The following is a 17,294-nucleotide window of genomic DNA, read 5'->3' as shown; positions in this document are numbered from 1 at the left end:
ACACTTTCTGTTGATTTCTTTGAAGAAATATTCATTTTCCCACCGTGTTTGAAATGTTGATGGTTTGAGTTTTTTGGTGCTGCCATTTCTGGTGACTCGCAATAAGTTTTTTCTTTGCTTAATTTAGTTTAGTGGAGAAGCACCGTTTCCATGACTGGCTCTTTCTAGTGTTGAAACTGAGAAGTGCAACAGAGTTGAGTTCAAGCTTCTTGTGTGGGCCATATTCAATTGTATTTTCAGAATTTTCTGCGGGCCAATGAAAACTGGATATTGAGCCGCAGTTGGCCCGCTGGCCATAGTTTGGACACCCCTGGCCTAGGGTATCCTTGACTGGACCGAGTCCAGAGTCCACACTTCTCACGCTACTGGATGTTAGCACTGTAAACAAACACTGCTAGCATGCTGAGCTAAAAAGATGGGCGTATTATATCTGTAAACAATTAGACAATTTACGCTGCTGCAGTGCGACAGTAGCATGTCGCATCGGTGGAGCGTCAATTGATGCAAGCCGCTGTTAGTGATGGATCAAAACAGCCACTGTTCTAGTGTTAACCAATTGACAGTCAGTTATCAGATAGAAACAGGTCTAGAAAGTATGATGACAAGACATCATTAAAATCCTTGCATTTACATAGACACAATACTTTTATAACAGTCAAAATAATAAATGCTTTATATACTGGTGTTAGTCTGTTTTGCATCTAATATTCTTTATATATATAATATCAGACAGATAAAGAGAGCTGGTTAGTGTTTGTCATTTAGTGATTTAGTGTCATTACTTGAAGTAGAGTTGTGATTGTTCAGTGTGCAGTGAAGTGACAACTCATTAAACATGTGAACACAGGCACACGTTCAGCACACTAGCACAGTTCCTGGAAAAAAACATGACTGCATTCTTTATAAGGCATTCTAATGTTCTAATATAATATTGTATATAAATATATAATGTATATTTTGGAGCTGAATGTCGCAGTGGCAGATGCTTGATGAGCCTCAGGGAAAAGAATCTGCTTGCCCATGTGAGAGGAGACGAGATGAGAAAGAGAGGAAGAGGAAGAGAGGAATGGAGTAAAATGCATCACAATGAGAGAGAGAGAGAGAGAGAGAGAACGAAAGAACAGGGACAGTGAGAACAAGTATCAGTGAAGAGATGAAACATATTCTTGCACAGCCATTGTGACAGCTCCAGACCACTCCCACAACCTCCCAGCCATGCTGTCATTGGCTGCTCCTCTGAATCCCAGCAACAGCTTCATATGCCTCCTCCCCCTTTTTGTCTCCACAAAGAGCTCAGCACTGAATGAAGTGAATCAGCCTCAGTCTGCTGGAATAGTACAAGCTTTTTTATCTTTCTCTTCCTTTCTCCTTTTCTCTCTGTCTCTCTCTATGTTTTTCTTTCTCGTGCTGTCTCTCCTCCTCCCTCTGACAGGCTGCATCAACACGTCGTCCAAACATCCTTCTCACCGGTGCTCCGAGCAGAGTGGATCAGCACCGATCAGCCCAAACGACACACACAAAATAGCAACAGATCATGCTGTCTACACCAGCCACGGCTCAGCTCACTCCAGACATCCGCTCCTGATATGAGGCTCTCTCCGATTTCTCCTCTTTCATCTTTTCCTCTGTCCTCCTGAAGACCTGTCTACAGCCAAAAAAGGACAAAAGGAGAACTGAAGAGAAAAAAAAAACAACAAAAAAAAAAAACAGCTACTGATCAGCACGTTGCCTTCGTTCTTGAGAGGAACTTTGGGATTGCTTATCCGGTGAGGGCTTACCGGTACGGAAAGAAGAAAGGAGCTTCTGGAATTTTGTTTCCCTCCCCCCTCGCTTTTCTTCCCCAACACTTTTCACCACCCTCCCCCCTGCTTTGCTCTTCTCTCCAACGGCTGGCAAGGGGGCCGTTGAAAGTCCGCCAAGACGCCGCGTGCCGTGCTCCGCGTGAAGAATGCCCAGGCGCGCCTGCCCAGGCCGCCGGAGGCGACGCCGGCTCCTGCGCCCACCGCCGGCCTCTACATGGAGCGATCCCAGAGCCGCATGAGCCTCTCCGCATCCTTCGAAGCTCTTGCCATCTATTTCCCCTGCATGAACTCCTTCGACGAGGACGATGCTGGTGAGTTGTACGTATGCACATGGGGGGGGTGACACCATGTGTGACCCTCGTTACTGACCGTAAACCTACAGATGTATACTGACTCTACATGTTGAGGAAGTCCCTGTTCAATACACTTCATTTGACTTTGCATGTGTTCTTCTGGGTGATTTGAGGCTGATATTTGCTGAAAATCTTTTGAAAGTTCCATAGAGGTGTGTCCTTGGTGAACTCAAGTTCAAGATGGGTTATTGGCGGCAAGCATGCTCAAAAGCTGCTTGACTTAGGGCCAGCCTTAAAAGAGGCCACTCTTAGAGGTTTTTTGCTTATGAATTTAAATTCTTATGCAGTAACATTATATGAAATAAGCACACAGACATTTTCCCAGGTGACTTTCACAACAAACAGCAGCAGTTGCCTTTTTTGCTCACCCCACAGGAGTGGCAGCCTGAAATGTTTGAAACAAGATTAATAAAGATTTTCATCATTGTTATATTAGGCAGCAAACATTGAACCTTCTTTTCAAATGAACACACACCAGCTACAGTATACATTTATTCTGAAAACCCAGGTATTATCAGCCTAAGAAATACAGCCAGAAATACAGAAATCTCGTTATAAATTATGAAAACTATCACAAACTAATATTCCCCCTACTGTGCACTGCTTGCAGGTTAATATTTAGCTCATGGTCATAATCTGGTTAAATGATGCTGTTAGTTTAGCCCACTAAGCACATTCTTACACATACACACACATGCACACACACAGACACAAAGGCCCATACACATGAACATTCACAGAGTGTTTTCTGCTTACACTTTCACTTGTTTCTTAAATACACACACACACACACACACACACACACACACACACACACACACACACACACACACAGTCCTGTCTTGGCCACATTTGTGCAGAGACAGTAGTTTTGTCCTGAAATAACTAGTAGGTGATCATGTGTCTTTACACACATGCAGACTGCAAATATGAACTGAAACAGACTGCATGTGTGTGTTTGTGTGTATGTTTGTCTGTGCACACATTCACATGTTCCATTAGATGGCAGTTAATTCACAAATGAGCTCATCACATGACCACCTGACATCCATCTAGCTATGAACTAATGTATACCCTGATAATATTCTTACAAGTCTACCCAGTGCATGCTAATTTCATTAATTAATATGCTAATAAGAGATTATTAGCAGTATGCTCACTGAGAATCATATGTAATCAAATCATGATGCCAGATCTGACAGTATATAAATCATCAGGTAATATTAATTAAAATTTAACTCATGTGGAAACAGTAGGCTACTTTATTATTTATCTTAAAATATTTGACAAACCTGTTCTGTACCTGTTCTGGTCTAAGCTTTGAAGTCATAATTCACATCTGTCACATGTGAAACAGGCCTCCTAAATATTCTTTATAAACAGCTTTGGGGAACATGCCCTACACCCACTAAATACTGACTATCGCAGAGTTATAAATGAACTTGTCAGGGCATCACAGCTTCTGTAATAACATCTATTACTCAAAGCTGAAACCCCAAGACATTTCTGATCATAAATATAGAAACAAAATGTTCTTGTAAAAAATGACCTCATACATATTATTAATGATTTTAGGGAGGACCCATTAATCTATGAAAATAGGGAAATTACTAATGATCTGTCTATTTCTAAACACATGGAAAAAAACTTTGAATATTTTTAGTTTTTCAAACTTTTGTCACCATAAGTGAAAAATAAAAAATCATGGAGGACTGCACTAGTTTTATAAATTGCAATTTCAAAGTCTCTAATTATAATAGAAATGGAATCTTCATTCTAAACGTGAATATATGAACATAACTTCAATCCAAACATGAATATAACCTATATACATTTTATTTCAGTCAAAAATGCACATCACTGGGTGAATTCTCAGTTAAGGATGCTGTGCACCTAATGCAAATTATCAATTGCGTAATTCATTCTCAGTGCTATCTACATTTCTAAGTTATGCTTCTGCTCATACTAGCTTATTATCTAAGATGAGATTTTAATCAGTAAAACTGAATCAAAACAAAATGAATTATATATATATAATTCTGGTTCTTAAATTTTAGATAAAAGAACATGAAGTTTCAGTGCATCATAAAACATGTCCCAATGTGCAGTCACCTTGCCATCCACACAATGTAATGAAAAGGTGTGTTAGCTCATTCAGTCTCTCATTCAATTTGCTGTGTCGCTGCTTGACGCAATGACTGCTAAGACTCCCCCCAAACCATCTCACAGCGCAAACCACCCACCCCACTACACAGAAACAGATTTCTGGCTGCAATAGAAAGCTCTGAAGTATTCAAGCTTCTTAACCCTCCTACACTGACAGGTCCCATGATGATGCTGTGGCCCAAAATACCCCGAAAGAAACGTGCCCAAAAGAAGTGTGCGCCCGCACGTTCGTGTCCTGTCTACATGATGTGTAAGAGCACAGTGAAGCAAGGGTAGAAAGACAGAAAGTGAGAAGGGAGGTCACCGTGATTGATAATGCCAAAGCTCTCAGCCTGCCAAAGGGACTAAAGGGACCAGCCGCACGCTTCTGTGTGTCAGCGTGGTGATTTAGTAGCTGCCAGTTCATAAGTGTCAAAGTTGACCTGTATACTGTGTCATTTTTATGTTTTATGCACAAGGACGTTTCACACTCCAACGGATTAGACAATAATACACTAGCCAAAGGAAACGTTACAAGATCAACTTCAGTATCATGGGGATGAACTGTGATGCTGGGAAATGTGTTCAGATGATCGAAATGCAAAATGTCATAGGAAACTGTATTCAGATCATACGTGACAAGACTTCGAGCTGGTACCTCAAATCAATATTATCTTACCAAATTGTAGACAATGCACAAACTTCATTTTTAAATGCTGTAGCTGGAACTACTGTCCCTTGTATCACCCAAATTGCATAACTAATTTCCAGGCAGAATATAGCTCAGGTTTGAAACTTGGTTAAGTCTGAAGAAATGGCATGTGCAGTGTTCATTTCACACCTGGCCATGTGAGCTGCTGGTACGAGTGAGAAGGTTGGTCTTGGATCGATGGCAGACAGCACAACGTTCGATTCCCAGTCGTGTAGTGCAGGTGAGAATGCAATCTGTCCCTCCTCCTCTTCTACAGAGCACACTTGAGCAGTGGGTGGACTGGCAGAGGTAAATCTAGCAGAGAAATGTCCTGTTTCAGTTTAAAGTGTTTATTTCATACCAATACATGCTTTAAAGGGCCAACTATATTATATATAGATGACGTGTGCTAAGAGCAGCTGAGTTGGAACAGGAGCTTTGCTGATGTTATTGAGCTTGACACCCTTTCTTACTAAATTTTTTTTATTATTAATTCATGCCATATTATGATCCTATAATATGGCATGAACTAATAATGAGACCATTTGATGAAATATTTTTTATTATATTTTATGAAACCATTGGCCAGCAAACATATCAGAACATAATATGCACAACCAGAACATTTAGCATCTTTCATGCCCAACAGAAAAAAAGCATCACACCACTTCCAGTGTTTATTTGAGACTGGTTTATCACTACATTATATACACTAGAGTTAAATGAGCACGCAAGTTACAGATCTACACATTATCCTTACTCCATTTAGAAGTGATGTCTGACAATTACCTTTGATCTATGCTTGATTTCTCTCATGATTTTTCTCCCATGGTAAATGTGCCCTGTGTGGAGTACAGATAGAACGCTACATAGGGTGTTTACTCCAGTACCATTTGGTGTACACCACATTGAGCTGGCAACAGATGACGGAACCCATGACAAGACAGGAGGTATAGGCAGATGGTTATGGCCTACGTCATACGCTGAAGCATATCCGGATCCACAGGCTGTTATGTGCTTTGAATGTAAATGGTTGAACCAAAATATGATTATATGGACCATTTATATACCCTAATAAGTGCAGTTATTAACACATAAGAGACATAGACTTCTTCCATCGAAGTGAGAATCCCATTCACTAAAGTTTTCTTCTTTTATTTCATTTTAAAGAATTGGTATGTATTTTTTATTTAACATGCACGATTCAAATTGGACTTTAAAATGAGTACTTTACTGGTTATTTGCTTAATCATAAAAATGTATCATTGATCTTTGACAGTTCTGTTCCCTTAAATTGATATCACTTTTACAAAGGACAACAAACACACTGAGATTGAAAATAAAGCACTGATAGAAACAAGAATGTATACACACTCATATATATGTGCTTGATCAGATATCTACATTTTTATTGGCTAAATAAGCATCAGTTATTTCTTGAAGTTGAGTTTGTATCAGGAACCTGCACCCCAACTTGCCATATGTACTGATCTGACCTTTGCAATCCTATGCAATGAGTTCTGAGAGGTCTAAGTCATACAAACTGTTGGTGAATCATCTGGTTGTTTATTGACGGTCATATAATCAACTCCGATCAGGTTTTCTGAATGGTTCTACTTATGGCTTAACACAATGGCTAGTCACATACATGCATACACACACACACACACACACACACACACACACACACACACACACACACACACACACACACACACACACACACACACAGAACACTTGCTGCTACCTACTCACACTCTATTGTGGAGTGGAACGTCTACAGTAAGAGCATTCGCTGTTGATTTGATTCCTGAATAGATTAGATTCTCTTCATTGACAAAGGGACAGGAGAATGCTATGGATTGGGATGTGGAATACTACTAATGAATACTAGATTGAGTAATTCTCATATTTTCTGTTCTCCTCACAGAAAAGAATCCAATGCAACTGACATTTCTATCAAATGAAACAAATTATCTGCCAAACATTCACTGTCTAATCACAGAAATGAAATTGTACCAAATTGATACTGTGACTATCGCAATAAATCTTTTCTACTATTAAAACTTCATCGTGATGTGTTTAGCTAAAAATGTTACTAAAATTACAAGTACATAATGCAACGTTGTGTACAGAACAGCAAAGTGGGCCACTAACAAGTACAGTTCATGTCTATGTAAAAGGTCAAAGAATATAGTAATATAAACAAAGGAAGTAGAATCTGAACTGAGTCTTCTCAGCTCAATCAGTCTAATTCTACTCTAGCCAAATTTGACAAAGATCATCAGGGTCTGAACAAAATTGTTCATCATACATCATTTGAAAGGACAGAAAGAACATTAGCTCTTGCCTGCTTCTAATTCAAACCCTAATTTGACAAAGTTGAAAAGCCCCTAAAATATCTCAGGTATATTAATATCATAATTCTCATACATGCTGCTAACTATAAAGAGGTCACCTCCCCCACATCCAATTATAGCACAGACATAGACTACTCATTTTTATCCTTGTAGCCACCTCTTCTTTTTACCTCAATTCATCTCACTTCTGCTCACTCAAAATGAATCATTGAAAGGCCAATTATTATATGCCCTCGATTCATTTTTGTACAAATGCAAGTAGAAATCCATATCACTGAACTGTATATACACAGGTTTTTTTGTTGATGTTGTTGAGGAATTAGATACATAGGCATAAATTGCAATCGTCATTTGCACATTTTCTCTTGAGTCCTGGCTGATTTCTGGTGGTATGAATAAATATATTCAGTGAGTTGTCGACTCTGCTGGAGTCTTTGTTCTCCGTATGAACAGGCCCTCCACTGTGATTTAACAGATGGACACTCTGAAGACTAGCACATGCTGGCTATGCCGGCATTCTGGGCTTTTGATGGGTTCTTAAGCGATTAATCTCCTGATTTCTTGCATTCTTTTGGGAAATACGGGGCTATAAACCAGAGGGACTAGTACCCTAAAGGGCCCTTGCTTGTGTTTTTGAGAAGCTCTGTATCTGATTTCTGTATCTTTTGCACTTCATTGTCTTAGGTCTGTTCTACAGGTAAAAACATTCCTTGGCCAATTTTTTGGGGACAATTTTCTTTTCAAAATAATGTGGCGTCAAAGCTAACTGCATTTTTATAACATAAGCATTAGCCTTTTTAAATGCAAAATATCCCTTTGGAGGTATGAAGGTGATTCTTTTATAGTCACATTTGGGTAAAATTATTTCCTGAAAACCCCAAAGGCATCCTGTTCCTCAGTGAAGAATAAAAGAACCTAGCACATAATTAGAAGAAGGCTTTAATTGGCTTGTCTGGACTGGGATACAGAAATGGTTCTTGTCAAGAAAAATGTGGATTGTCTTTCCAACTTGAATCCAGAGCAGATGGGTTTGCTGCTACAGCTGTCCATCAACATTACCACAGATCTTCCAGCTCTTCCATTCATTAGAGTTAATAGGTCGTTAAGGAAAGCTAGAGTAATAAAGTGTTACATGATGGCATGATCGATAGCTCAGGCCGACCGCAAAATTGACATTTCTGTTTGGGTCAATAGCACCCCTGGCAGTCTATAGTGGGCTGTGTTTAAATCTATTAGGTAGGATTTTATGCTTCCCCGTTCAGCTTAATTTTAGAATTGGGGAATTGGAACCTGATGCTAACAGCACACTATATTGAAATGCAGGAAAATTTTTCTTGTAAAGGCCAAAAAGCGATCGCCTATAAGTAGCATGTGACACCTGAAGTCTCTCTGTATAGAAAGCAGTGTTGTCCGAGGGCTCATAAGGTTGAGATTTATCAGTCTGCCTGTGACAGCTTGGCATGCCATCACTCAGAGTGAAAATAAATGAGTGTAGCACCAGTGTGGATAAGGGACAGCCACAGGTTGTAAAGCACAACTATGATGAGAGAGCAGAGACCAATGATTGATATGCAGCACCGCTCCCCACCTGCCACACTCAATTTATAACTGTCATCTTGATTCATCTATCAGTGAATAAGTATCATTGATTATCTATCTATCTATCTATCTATCTATCTATCTATCTATCTATCTATCTATCTATCTATCTGTCTGTCTGTCTGTCTGTCTGTCTGTCTGTCTGTCTGTCTCTGTCTGTCAGACGAAGGATAGTCTCTAACAATTTTAAAACATTCCCCCTTATTTACCTAATATCTAATATTTAAGTAAATCAACACACCAATGCCACATGTTCCTCTTCCAACAAGGCACATTCATTCATTGTTGAGGACAACAAGCTCTGCGCTCTTGATTCTGCAGATTTGGTGACATGACAAAAATTGCAAGAGGGTGCACGAAGCATCCATAGACTTGCACTGGCCTCGTTTCCCATAGCAACCCTGCCATCCTGGCTTCCTCTCCCAATACGCGGTGCTGCGCTAGACGGTTCTCTCCCCTTACTGAGACAGGGTGCTTGTCGGATTGCAAACTGCACCTGAAATTCATGGACAGAAACAAAGAGGCTGTATTTTTAGACACCAGCTAACTAGGGCATGTGCTGCTGTGGCTGCTGTGTGTGTGTGTGTGTGTGTGTGTGTGTGTGTGTGTGTGTGTGTGTGAGTGTGTGTGTGAGTGCGTGTGTGTGTGTGTCCGTCCTCCAGCTGGGTTCTTCAGAGAGGCCTGCTACCTGTGGCCAGAGGAACGCTCAGTCGCACAGAGCTTACTGCCAACTGTTAAAGAGATAAAGGCATGCAAATGTAGCCTAATCAAATAAAACAGAGAAAGGGATAGCGAGAGTAAATCATGTCAAACAACTGTCAAACAAGTGAAAATGGTCGCGATAACATCAGCCTGTTGTTTTCAAGCTCCGTGATATTTTAAAGTGCAGAGTGATGACTCAAAGTGCATAGGTAATTTGCCTCAAAGCAAATAATGCAGTGAATAGTGGTGTATTTCCCCATGAGATTTATAACCCTCTAAATGCAAGCGTCAGTTATTCATAGCCTTAAAGGAAAATTTCAGCATTAATTTAGTCTACTGCACCTGTATATAATCTGTACATGGCCTACTTGACTACCATTGAGAAACATTTTAACTTAACCCTGAGTGTTTAGACCAGAATGGAGAAACCCATTGACTTATAATAGAAGCCTGGGGTCAGTAGGAACCTCACAACACTTCCCCAGGGCTGTGTGAGATTCTACACAATGTTGTTGTTTTGTTTGTTATTTTTTCATTTTTCTTGGGTGTGTATGTTTTTGATTCATTGAATTTTTCTGGATAATATGCTGCAAATGCAGAAAATGGAGATTATGCTGAAAAAAATGTTTTCTTCTTTTTTCTTCACTCAGTTGTCCTTCTTGCTCTCTTTCTCTGTCCTGCTCTTGTCTTCTCAGACGCGGAGGGTCGCAGGTTGAAGGGGATCCAGCGCAGCACAGAGACGGGACTCGCCGTGGAGATGCCGAGTCGCACAGTGCGGCAGGCCAGCCACGAGTCCATCGAGGACAGTATGAACAGCTACGGGTCGGAGGGCAAGTGAGTCCCGCTGCCGCGCACAACCCCTCCCCCTCCCAGACCTCTCTGTTCTTTCTGTGGCATGAGAGATCCTGCCTCCTTTGAACGGATGATTGTTTGATTTCAGACTCGCCGAGCGACTGTAGGATTGTAGCACAAAGACGTTTGAGCTAGTGCCACTGCTGGACTTTGTTCCGGGTGTCATATCAAAGCCATTTTGCTGTGCCAGGTTTTGAAGGTTGTGTGAGGATACATGTTCTCCGTCCACAGCGAGGTCTGCCAGGGTCGATAGCTACGCAACGCTGAAGCAGAAATGTGACAAACATGCCCGTGAAACACAGACCTCCTGTGATGTGCGTGTCTGCGAATGTGCTGGGAGGAGATTGTGCAGTATATATATATATATATATATATATATATATATATATATATATATATATATATATATATATATATATATATATATATATATATATATATATATATACACACACACACACACACACTGTATATATATAAAATTATTGGAGTTTCAGTTCAAATCCTGGTATTTTTATTAGTGCTGTCAATTCCAGGTGCCGCGATTAAAAGTCCTCACCAGGATTTTGTTCAGGCTTCCTGGATTGTGTTGATTCCACTAATTTTACCTGGATTGCTAATTAGAAAATCTAGCAAGCTTGAGCAAAATCCTGGTGAGGACCTGGAATTGACAGCACTAATTTTTATCTTTTGAATCATAATCATTCTGGTCACAGTAGCTAGGTGTTTGTGGAAAATCTTCAAATAATAACAGGTTTTAATAATAACAGAGATAAGCATTTCAAGGCAGTTTAAGTTAAACGTCATTAATTTCTCAAAGCAAAGTCCTTCACAAAGTCCTTCACAAGGTTACAGGTCTAACAAACAAAAGACCTGACAATAGTTTTACTGTTGAATTTTTAAACTTTTTTTTATTGTTCATCATATATTTAAGATAATCATGCTAATAAACTATGTCTCAATGACTAAAAGAGAGCTATTAATGTTAATGTTACATAATCTGCCTGGCCACAAGCCACAATGGGAGCAAGAATCGATCAAACTTATGAAACAGCTAACTTACAGTAAAAACATTCTTTCACATGTTCAATGTATTTATCTATGCTCAATGGCATTTTGGATTTCTGCTGTGCATCAAACTTCCAGAAATACTAGCTCGTTCAAAAATGGCTGCTTGACCTCTGATTTAGTTACTTGGATATGTGGGGATAATATGGGGCTGACACTGATTTTGAGCTTTTAGTTTCTACAGAATGAGATAAAGGGAAATGAACAGAGATATTACAGCAGGTAAAAGGATTGTAATGAGATTAGAACTACAATATGAGGGATCATCTCTAATGCTTAAATCAGTTGGGGCTTGTGCCTGAGATGCTCTCTTTCTCACAATCGGATCTACCTTTGCTATAAAACCCTCAGCACACAAAAGTGATTAGATCAGGTTTTACAATAAGGCCTATGCACAAGTGCTTTCTCAAACAGCATCCTGCAGATGGAATGACTGCATCAGTTTTACATACTAGAAATTAAGGCCAGCGCCTCAAAGAGTAATGATGCACGACACCGACTGCTTATGTGTGAACCGTTAGTCAAATTACTTTGAGTGATTAGAACATTACACTTGGGTGTTTATTAGGCATGTTTGTCATGTTGTCATATCATTGCTTTATTTTTTACTGATGAGGGACACAGAGAAAAATGCATTCTGGGAAAGAGAATGGGAAATGATGGTAGAGGAAAAATCTACAAACAAAAATGCACAAACAAACTTGAAGCCTTGATGAACTTGGAATAAACTAGTAATAATGATAAAGTTGGAGAGGAGAGGAGAAGGAGATGATACCTCTCAGGAGACTCAGTCAGTCTGGATATGAGGCAGCTGGTTTGGGCCACTCTGTCAGTGATTTAAAAATAGACATGTGCAAAGACATACCGAGTGTCAGAGAGGAAAAGAAGAGGAGAAGGTTTTATCAAGGAGAGGGTGGAAGCAAGGACAGAATTCTGAAAGGAAACTAATGAAATACAAATTCAGACATGATTAAAAGAGAGAATGGTGGTATGGGCCTGGGCTGGTGTTTGGACAATAGACTACTTAGACCATATAATTACCAAGAAGAGGGTCATGTTGCAAGAGTTCAAAGCTTAGGTCATCACTTTATATTCTAGTTAGTTCTTTGGGTACCACTGAACTAACACTTGGTAGTTGTACTTGGTGCTGAATATATTCAGGAGCAGACAAGCATCTTTAATATCTAAAAGAGACTCTCTTTTTTTTAACTCTCTATGCCTGTGCTGAGTTAGACTTCATGCTGCCAAAATTTCACATGCAGTAATTCTCTTGAGTCTGTGTGTGTGTTGGCATTGCACCAGAGAACCACTTTATTCTAGAAATCCCATTGTCAGATATCATTAAGTCCAAAGCTGCCAGTTTTCATTACACAAAAAAAGCACCTCCTCTCAAGTCTCTGTAAAATCATTATCGAAACGGCGATCAAGAAAAAAAAAACTGCTGATTACCAAGCCACAATAAATTGCTAGTGTTGAAATACCTCCTCTCACAGATTCTCATTTTAATCCAGTGTAACTGTAACTGTGTATAACAATAATCTAATCTAATCTGTGTATAGCAATAATCTAATCTAAATCCAGATATGTAAGTGTTCATTTAATATAATCCTTGTGATTTTATTCTGCATGGAATACATTTCATCTGAGTTGAAAACTTCAGAAGGAAACTAATGGATTAACCATGGTAGATATAACAACAGTCAGTAAAACAATGAATATGGTGAAGGACCAATTGTCAAGTATAAATAAGGGAATTTGCTCTTTTTCTGTACCAATTTGATCTAGGTGATGGATGGTTGAGGTAGAAAGTAATACAAATTCAGAAACCAGTGTAAGAACTTATGTGCTTACACTGTGATTGGAATGGCCTACTTCTGTCTTTAGACTGAACCTGATCTCATTAAGATTTTAGAGTAATTACTACAAATGAGGATATGTTCAAAGGATTTCCTACAATTGAGGTCAATGGAAAACTTTACCCATGGTCCTTACCTAAAAAGCTTTCAATATCTTTGTTGGTGGAAATATCTGTGAACTCCATATCTATGAGATTATACTGAAATGACAGTGATATTGCAGATAAAATAACCCAAAGTTAACATTGTCTTATCTACTCCCTTCCAGTCTAAACTACAGTGGGATGTGTTTGGCCTCAGATGCCCAGTTCAGCGATTTCCTGGATGGCATGGGTCCCGCACAGTTTGTAGGGCGACAGACACTGGCAACAACCTCAATGGGTTAGGGTCGTACTGAATTTCATAAAGACTAAAAATGACTATATTAATAATTGCTCTTTTTGATTAACATCAAATTAATAATTATATTCTCTTCTGATGTTTATGCTGACTTTGTGTGCATTTGTGTTTGTGCATGACAGGTGATGTGGAAATTGGTCTGATGGAGAGGAACGGTCAGCTGGAGGTGGAGATCGTGCAGGCCAGGGGCCTCATCATGAAGCCTGGATCCAAAGGGCCCCCAGGTCAGTCTCCTCAGTCAACTCTGCTTTCGATTGAGTTTTTGAGCCTAAGAACATGCAGTTTGATTAGACAGATTCATGAAGTCTATAGATGATCAAATTATATAATAAGGCATATTTTGGAACCATTGGTGTTGGCAGTGAACTCGCTTATGTGCTTCTTTATCTGGGAATCACACAGGAATGTCTCTGCTGGCATGGATAAAAACACTGTGTTTTGAGAGTCTGTGTAATCTCGTTCATCTCATTCATCCAAGTCTTACGCGCTTTCAGCGGCCTACATAAAAGTGTACCTTCTGGAGAACGGCATGTGTGTAGCCAAAAAGAAGACAAAGGCTGTGAGGAAGTCATTGGACCCCCTTTACAACCAGGTTCTTGCATTCTCTGAGAGTCCACAGGGAAAGGTTGTACAGGTAAACAGCATTGAAAATACCACTATGTCTTCATTTTGTTAGTTTCATTATCAGTACATTTGGCAGATATAAAGAACGCTAATCATATTTTGCATGCAGTGTATGTTTAAAAAAAAACACAGTAGCTTTCTAAGTCCTTCATGTTCCAGGATGGATGAAAATATTTCCATGCATAAGTTCACACAGCTCAGGAAGGTTTATGCATTTCCATGTATGCATCTATGATCCTATAAAATGTAAACATTACAGTGACCAAAAACTGCTATTTGCAAACAGCATTTTATTCCTAAAGTAGAATCTCAGTAGAAACGTCAACAGTTCAATCATATAATTAACTAACTGAGTATTGTTAAACCAACTGTTAAACCAATTGTACACAATATTTGAACAAAGAACATGTAAGATCAGCAGTGGACTCTAAAAACACTGTTGTAAAACACTGGCAAAAATATTTGAATTATATTTGAATGTATGCATGAAACTGCCAAATGTGGACATTCGTGTTTGAGAGAGAGAGAGAGAGAGAGAGAGAGAGAGAGAGAGAGAGAGAGAGAGAGAGAGAGAGAGAGAGATAGAGAATAAGAGGCAGTGAAATGTGAGCATTCATGAAGGGTTGAAGTGACTGTGAACATCTTGTATGGCTCTTGCACTTTTTCACCTGCTTTCCTTTGAGTATTAATCAATGTACATTTAACATACACTGGTGTGCTGGTTCAGTTAGCAGTAGGTGCCCAGACCTCGCCAGACACCTTGTTTGCTCTTATAGACATTTGGAATTATGTCTATGATTATTTGTCATAGTGCTTCCACCTAATTTATAGATGATATGATATTGTAACACATCAAGTGCAACACAGACTACACATGATATTTAACAACAACAACAATAATAATAATATACTATGATATTTTTGCAGAGATAAAGCTAATTGTAATGGGGTGACAGAAGCAGCAGACACAGATGGTGTCGTGTTCTCTTTAGTGTCCATTTCCATGATAGACACAGCACAGCTTAGTCAATAAAGAATAAAAGGAGCGTAGCGTGTTAAAGGAGAGGAGCGTAGCGTGTTAAAGGAGAGGAGCGTAGCATGCTCTCAACCTCATCTCACAAAAGTCACTTTAACTCGTCCTAGTCGACGGTAGAAAACGTCCAGCAGGTCCGAAAGGGACAAGGAACGCACAGCACTGACTGCACGGACCTGTGGGCTTAATAAGGGAGTGTGTGTGATGAGGGACAGGTGTGGATGACTAGTATGATGGAGATTGAGACTGAGGGAGTGAACAGGAGGCGGAGTGTTGTGAAGTGGGCGGCTCCCCTGCGGAGCCGGTCCGGCCTACCGTGACACTAATATTATTTTCCTTCCCAGATAATAGTTTGGGGGAATTATGGCCGAATGGATCGCAAGTGCTTCATGGGTGTGGCCCGCATCCTATTGGAAGAGCTGGATTTGACAAGCATGGTGATTGGCTGGTACAAGCTTTTCCCCACCTCCTCCATGGTAGATCCCACAATGGCCCCACTGATTCGACACTCGTCCCAGCTCTCACTGGAGAGTACAGTTGGACCATGCTGCGAACGCTCGTAAGACGAACTGCCAAGTTTTTGTTTTAGTTTTCCTCTCTGAAAGGGCTCTCGCAGTCCCTTACCTTACAGCGCTGGTTGAGTATGACTGCATCAGCTGAGCCATCTGGAGCCTTCTAGAATTCTCTAGAGCCCATCTGGAAAATTCTGAACCTAATTGTACAGGTTCTGATGAAGTCGTTGTTAAACACACAATGACGGGCCAGAGGCACGGCCTGAAGGCAGAAGGAGAATGAGTTCTTCGTTCATGTTTATGTAACCTGAGCTTTCCCCCCCCCCCTGCTCCTCATCAGTGGTCTCTGTGTCTTTGTGGAGAAATGTGTACAGCTTATGATTTGTTGCTATTGTCAGAGATGATTGGTCTCATCTGTATTTAGTCTTTGAGAATGGGTGAAATGTTGCTTCTTAGGTGTTCATTAACACCAAGCCATAGATTGATTTGTGCAATATCATGTAAAGGTGGTGAATGAGAAGTTCAACACTCAGCTAACTCGCTTCACAGAAAGCAAGCTAGCCTTTTTTAGACTTATTGTTCACACAGGGGTACATGATGGGAGAAATGTATATGGGATGCTCAGTGGTTGTGGTTGATGCTTGGCTCACCCTCAAGTTGTTTTTCTTCTCTTTTTCTTCCCTTTTTAACTGTGCCAATTCTACCAGCAAGTGTCTTTACTTTGAGGCTTGGGCCATTGTTCATTGATCAGAATCTATGAGCTGATCCATCAGGTACACAGAGAATTAAAGGGACAGGGACTATTTTCACTCCTTGTTAACTTTTGTTGTGACAAAAATGCCACATATTCCAATTTAGGAATATTATATTGGGTTGCTGAGATATATATTTTTCACAAAGAATTCAAAAACAAATTATATTCTCTTTGTAGGCGTAAGAGCTAACTAGTGTTAGAATAATAAAAAGAATGTTCATGGAATGAATGTCAGTAAATATATTTAATTTAGTCACTATTACATGTGATGGTATAGTTGTGCACTTTATATATAATAATATATGTCATTTTTCATATATGCTTGCTAGCTCAGAGTGAGCCAAAGGTGATTATTATTATTATTATTATTATTATTATTATTATTATTATTATGATTTGAATGATACCTTTGATGTTGAAGATGCAGAACCTTCAGTAGCAATGTTAAGGTTAGCATTAGATAGTAGCATAGGCATGACAGCCCTTTTGGCTTGTCAGAATAAGATTATTAAGAGTTATTTGGTAGGAGGGTTTTAAATGAACA

At 39.6% G+C, this 17,294-nt stretch overlaps 1 protein-coding gene across 1 annotated transcript; it reads left to right on the top strand.

Moving 5' to 3' along the window:
* The first annotated feature begins 1,226 nt into the window (after positions 1-1,226).
* rims4 (regulating synaptic membrane exocytosis 4) lies at positions 1,227-16,592 on the top strand. Its single transcript, XM_077013813.1, has 6 exons — positions 1,227-2,113; positions 10,348-10,486; positions 13,697-13,809; positions 13,950-14,051; positions 14,322-14,461; positions 15,829-16,592. The coding sequence occupies exons 1-6, from the start codon at positions 2,017-2,019 to the stop codon at positions 16,045-16,047; spliced, it is 810 nt and encodes a 269-aa protein (XP_076869928.1). The 5' UTR covers positions 1,227-2,016; the 3' UTR covers positions 16,048-16,592.
* The last annotated feature ends 702 nt before the right edge of the window (positions 16,593-17,294 follow it).

The sequence above is a fragment of the Brachyhypopomus gauderio genome, chromosome 8 (genome assembly GCF_052324685.1).
Source record: "Brachyhypopomus gauderio isolate BG-103 chromosome 8, BGAUD_0.2, whole genome shotgun sequence".
Lineage (NCBI taxonomy): Eukaryota > Metazoa > Chordata > Actinopteri > Gymnotiformes > Hypopomidae > Brachyhypopomus > Brachyhypopomus gauderio.
This window is presented reverse-complemented; position numbering and strand designations above follow the sequence as displayed.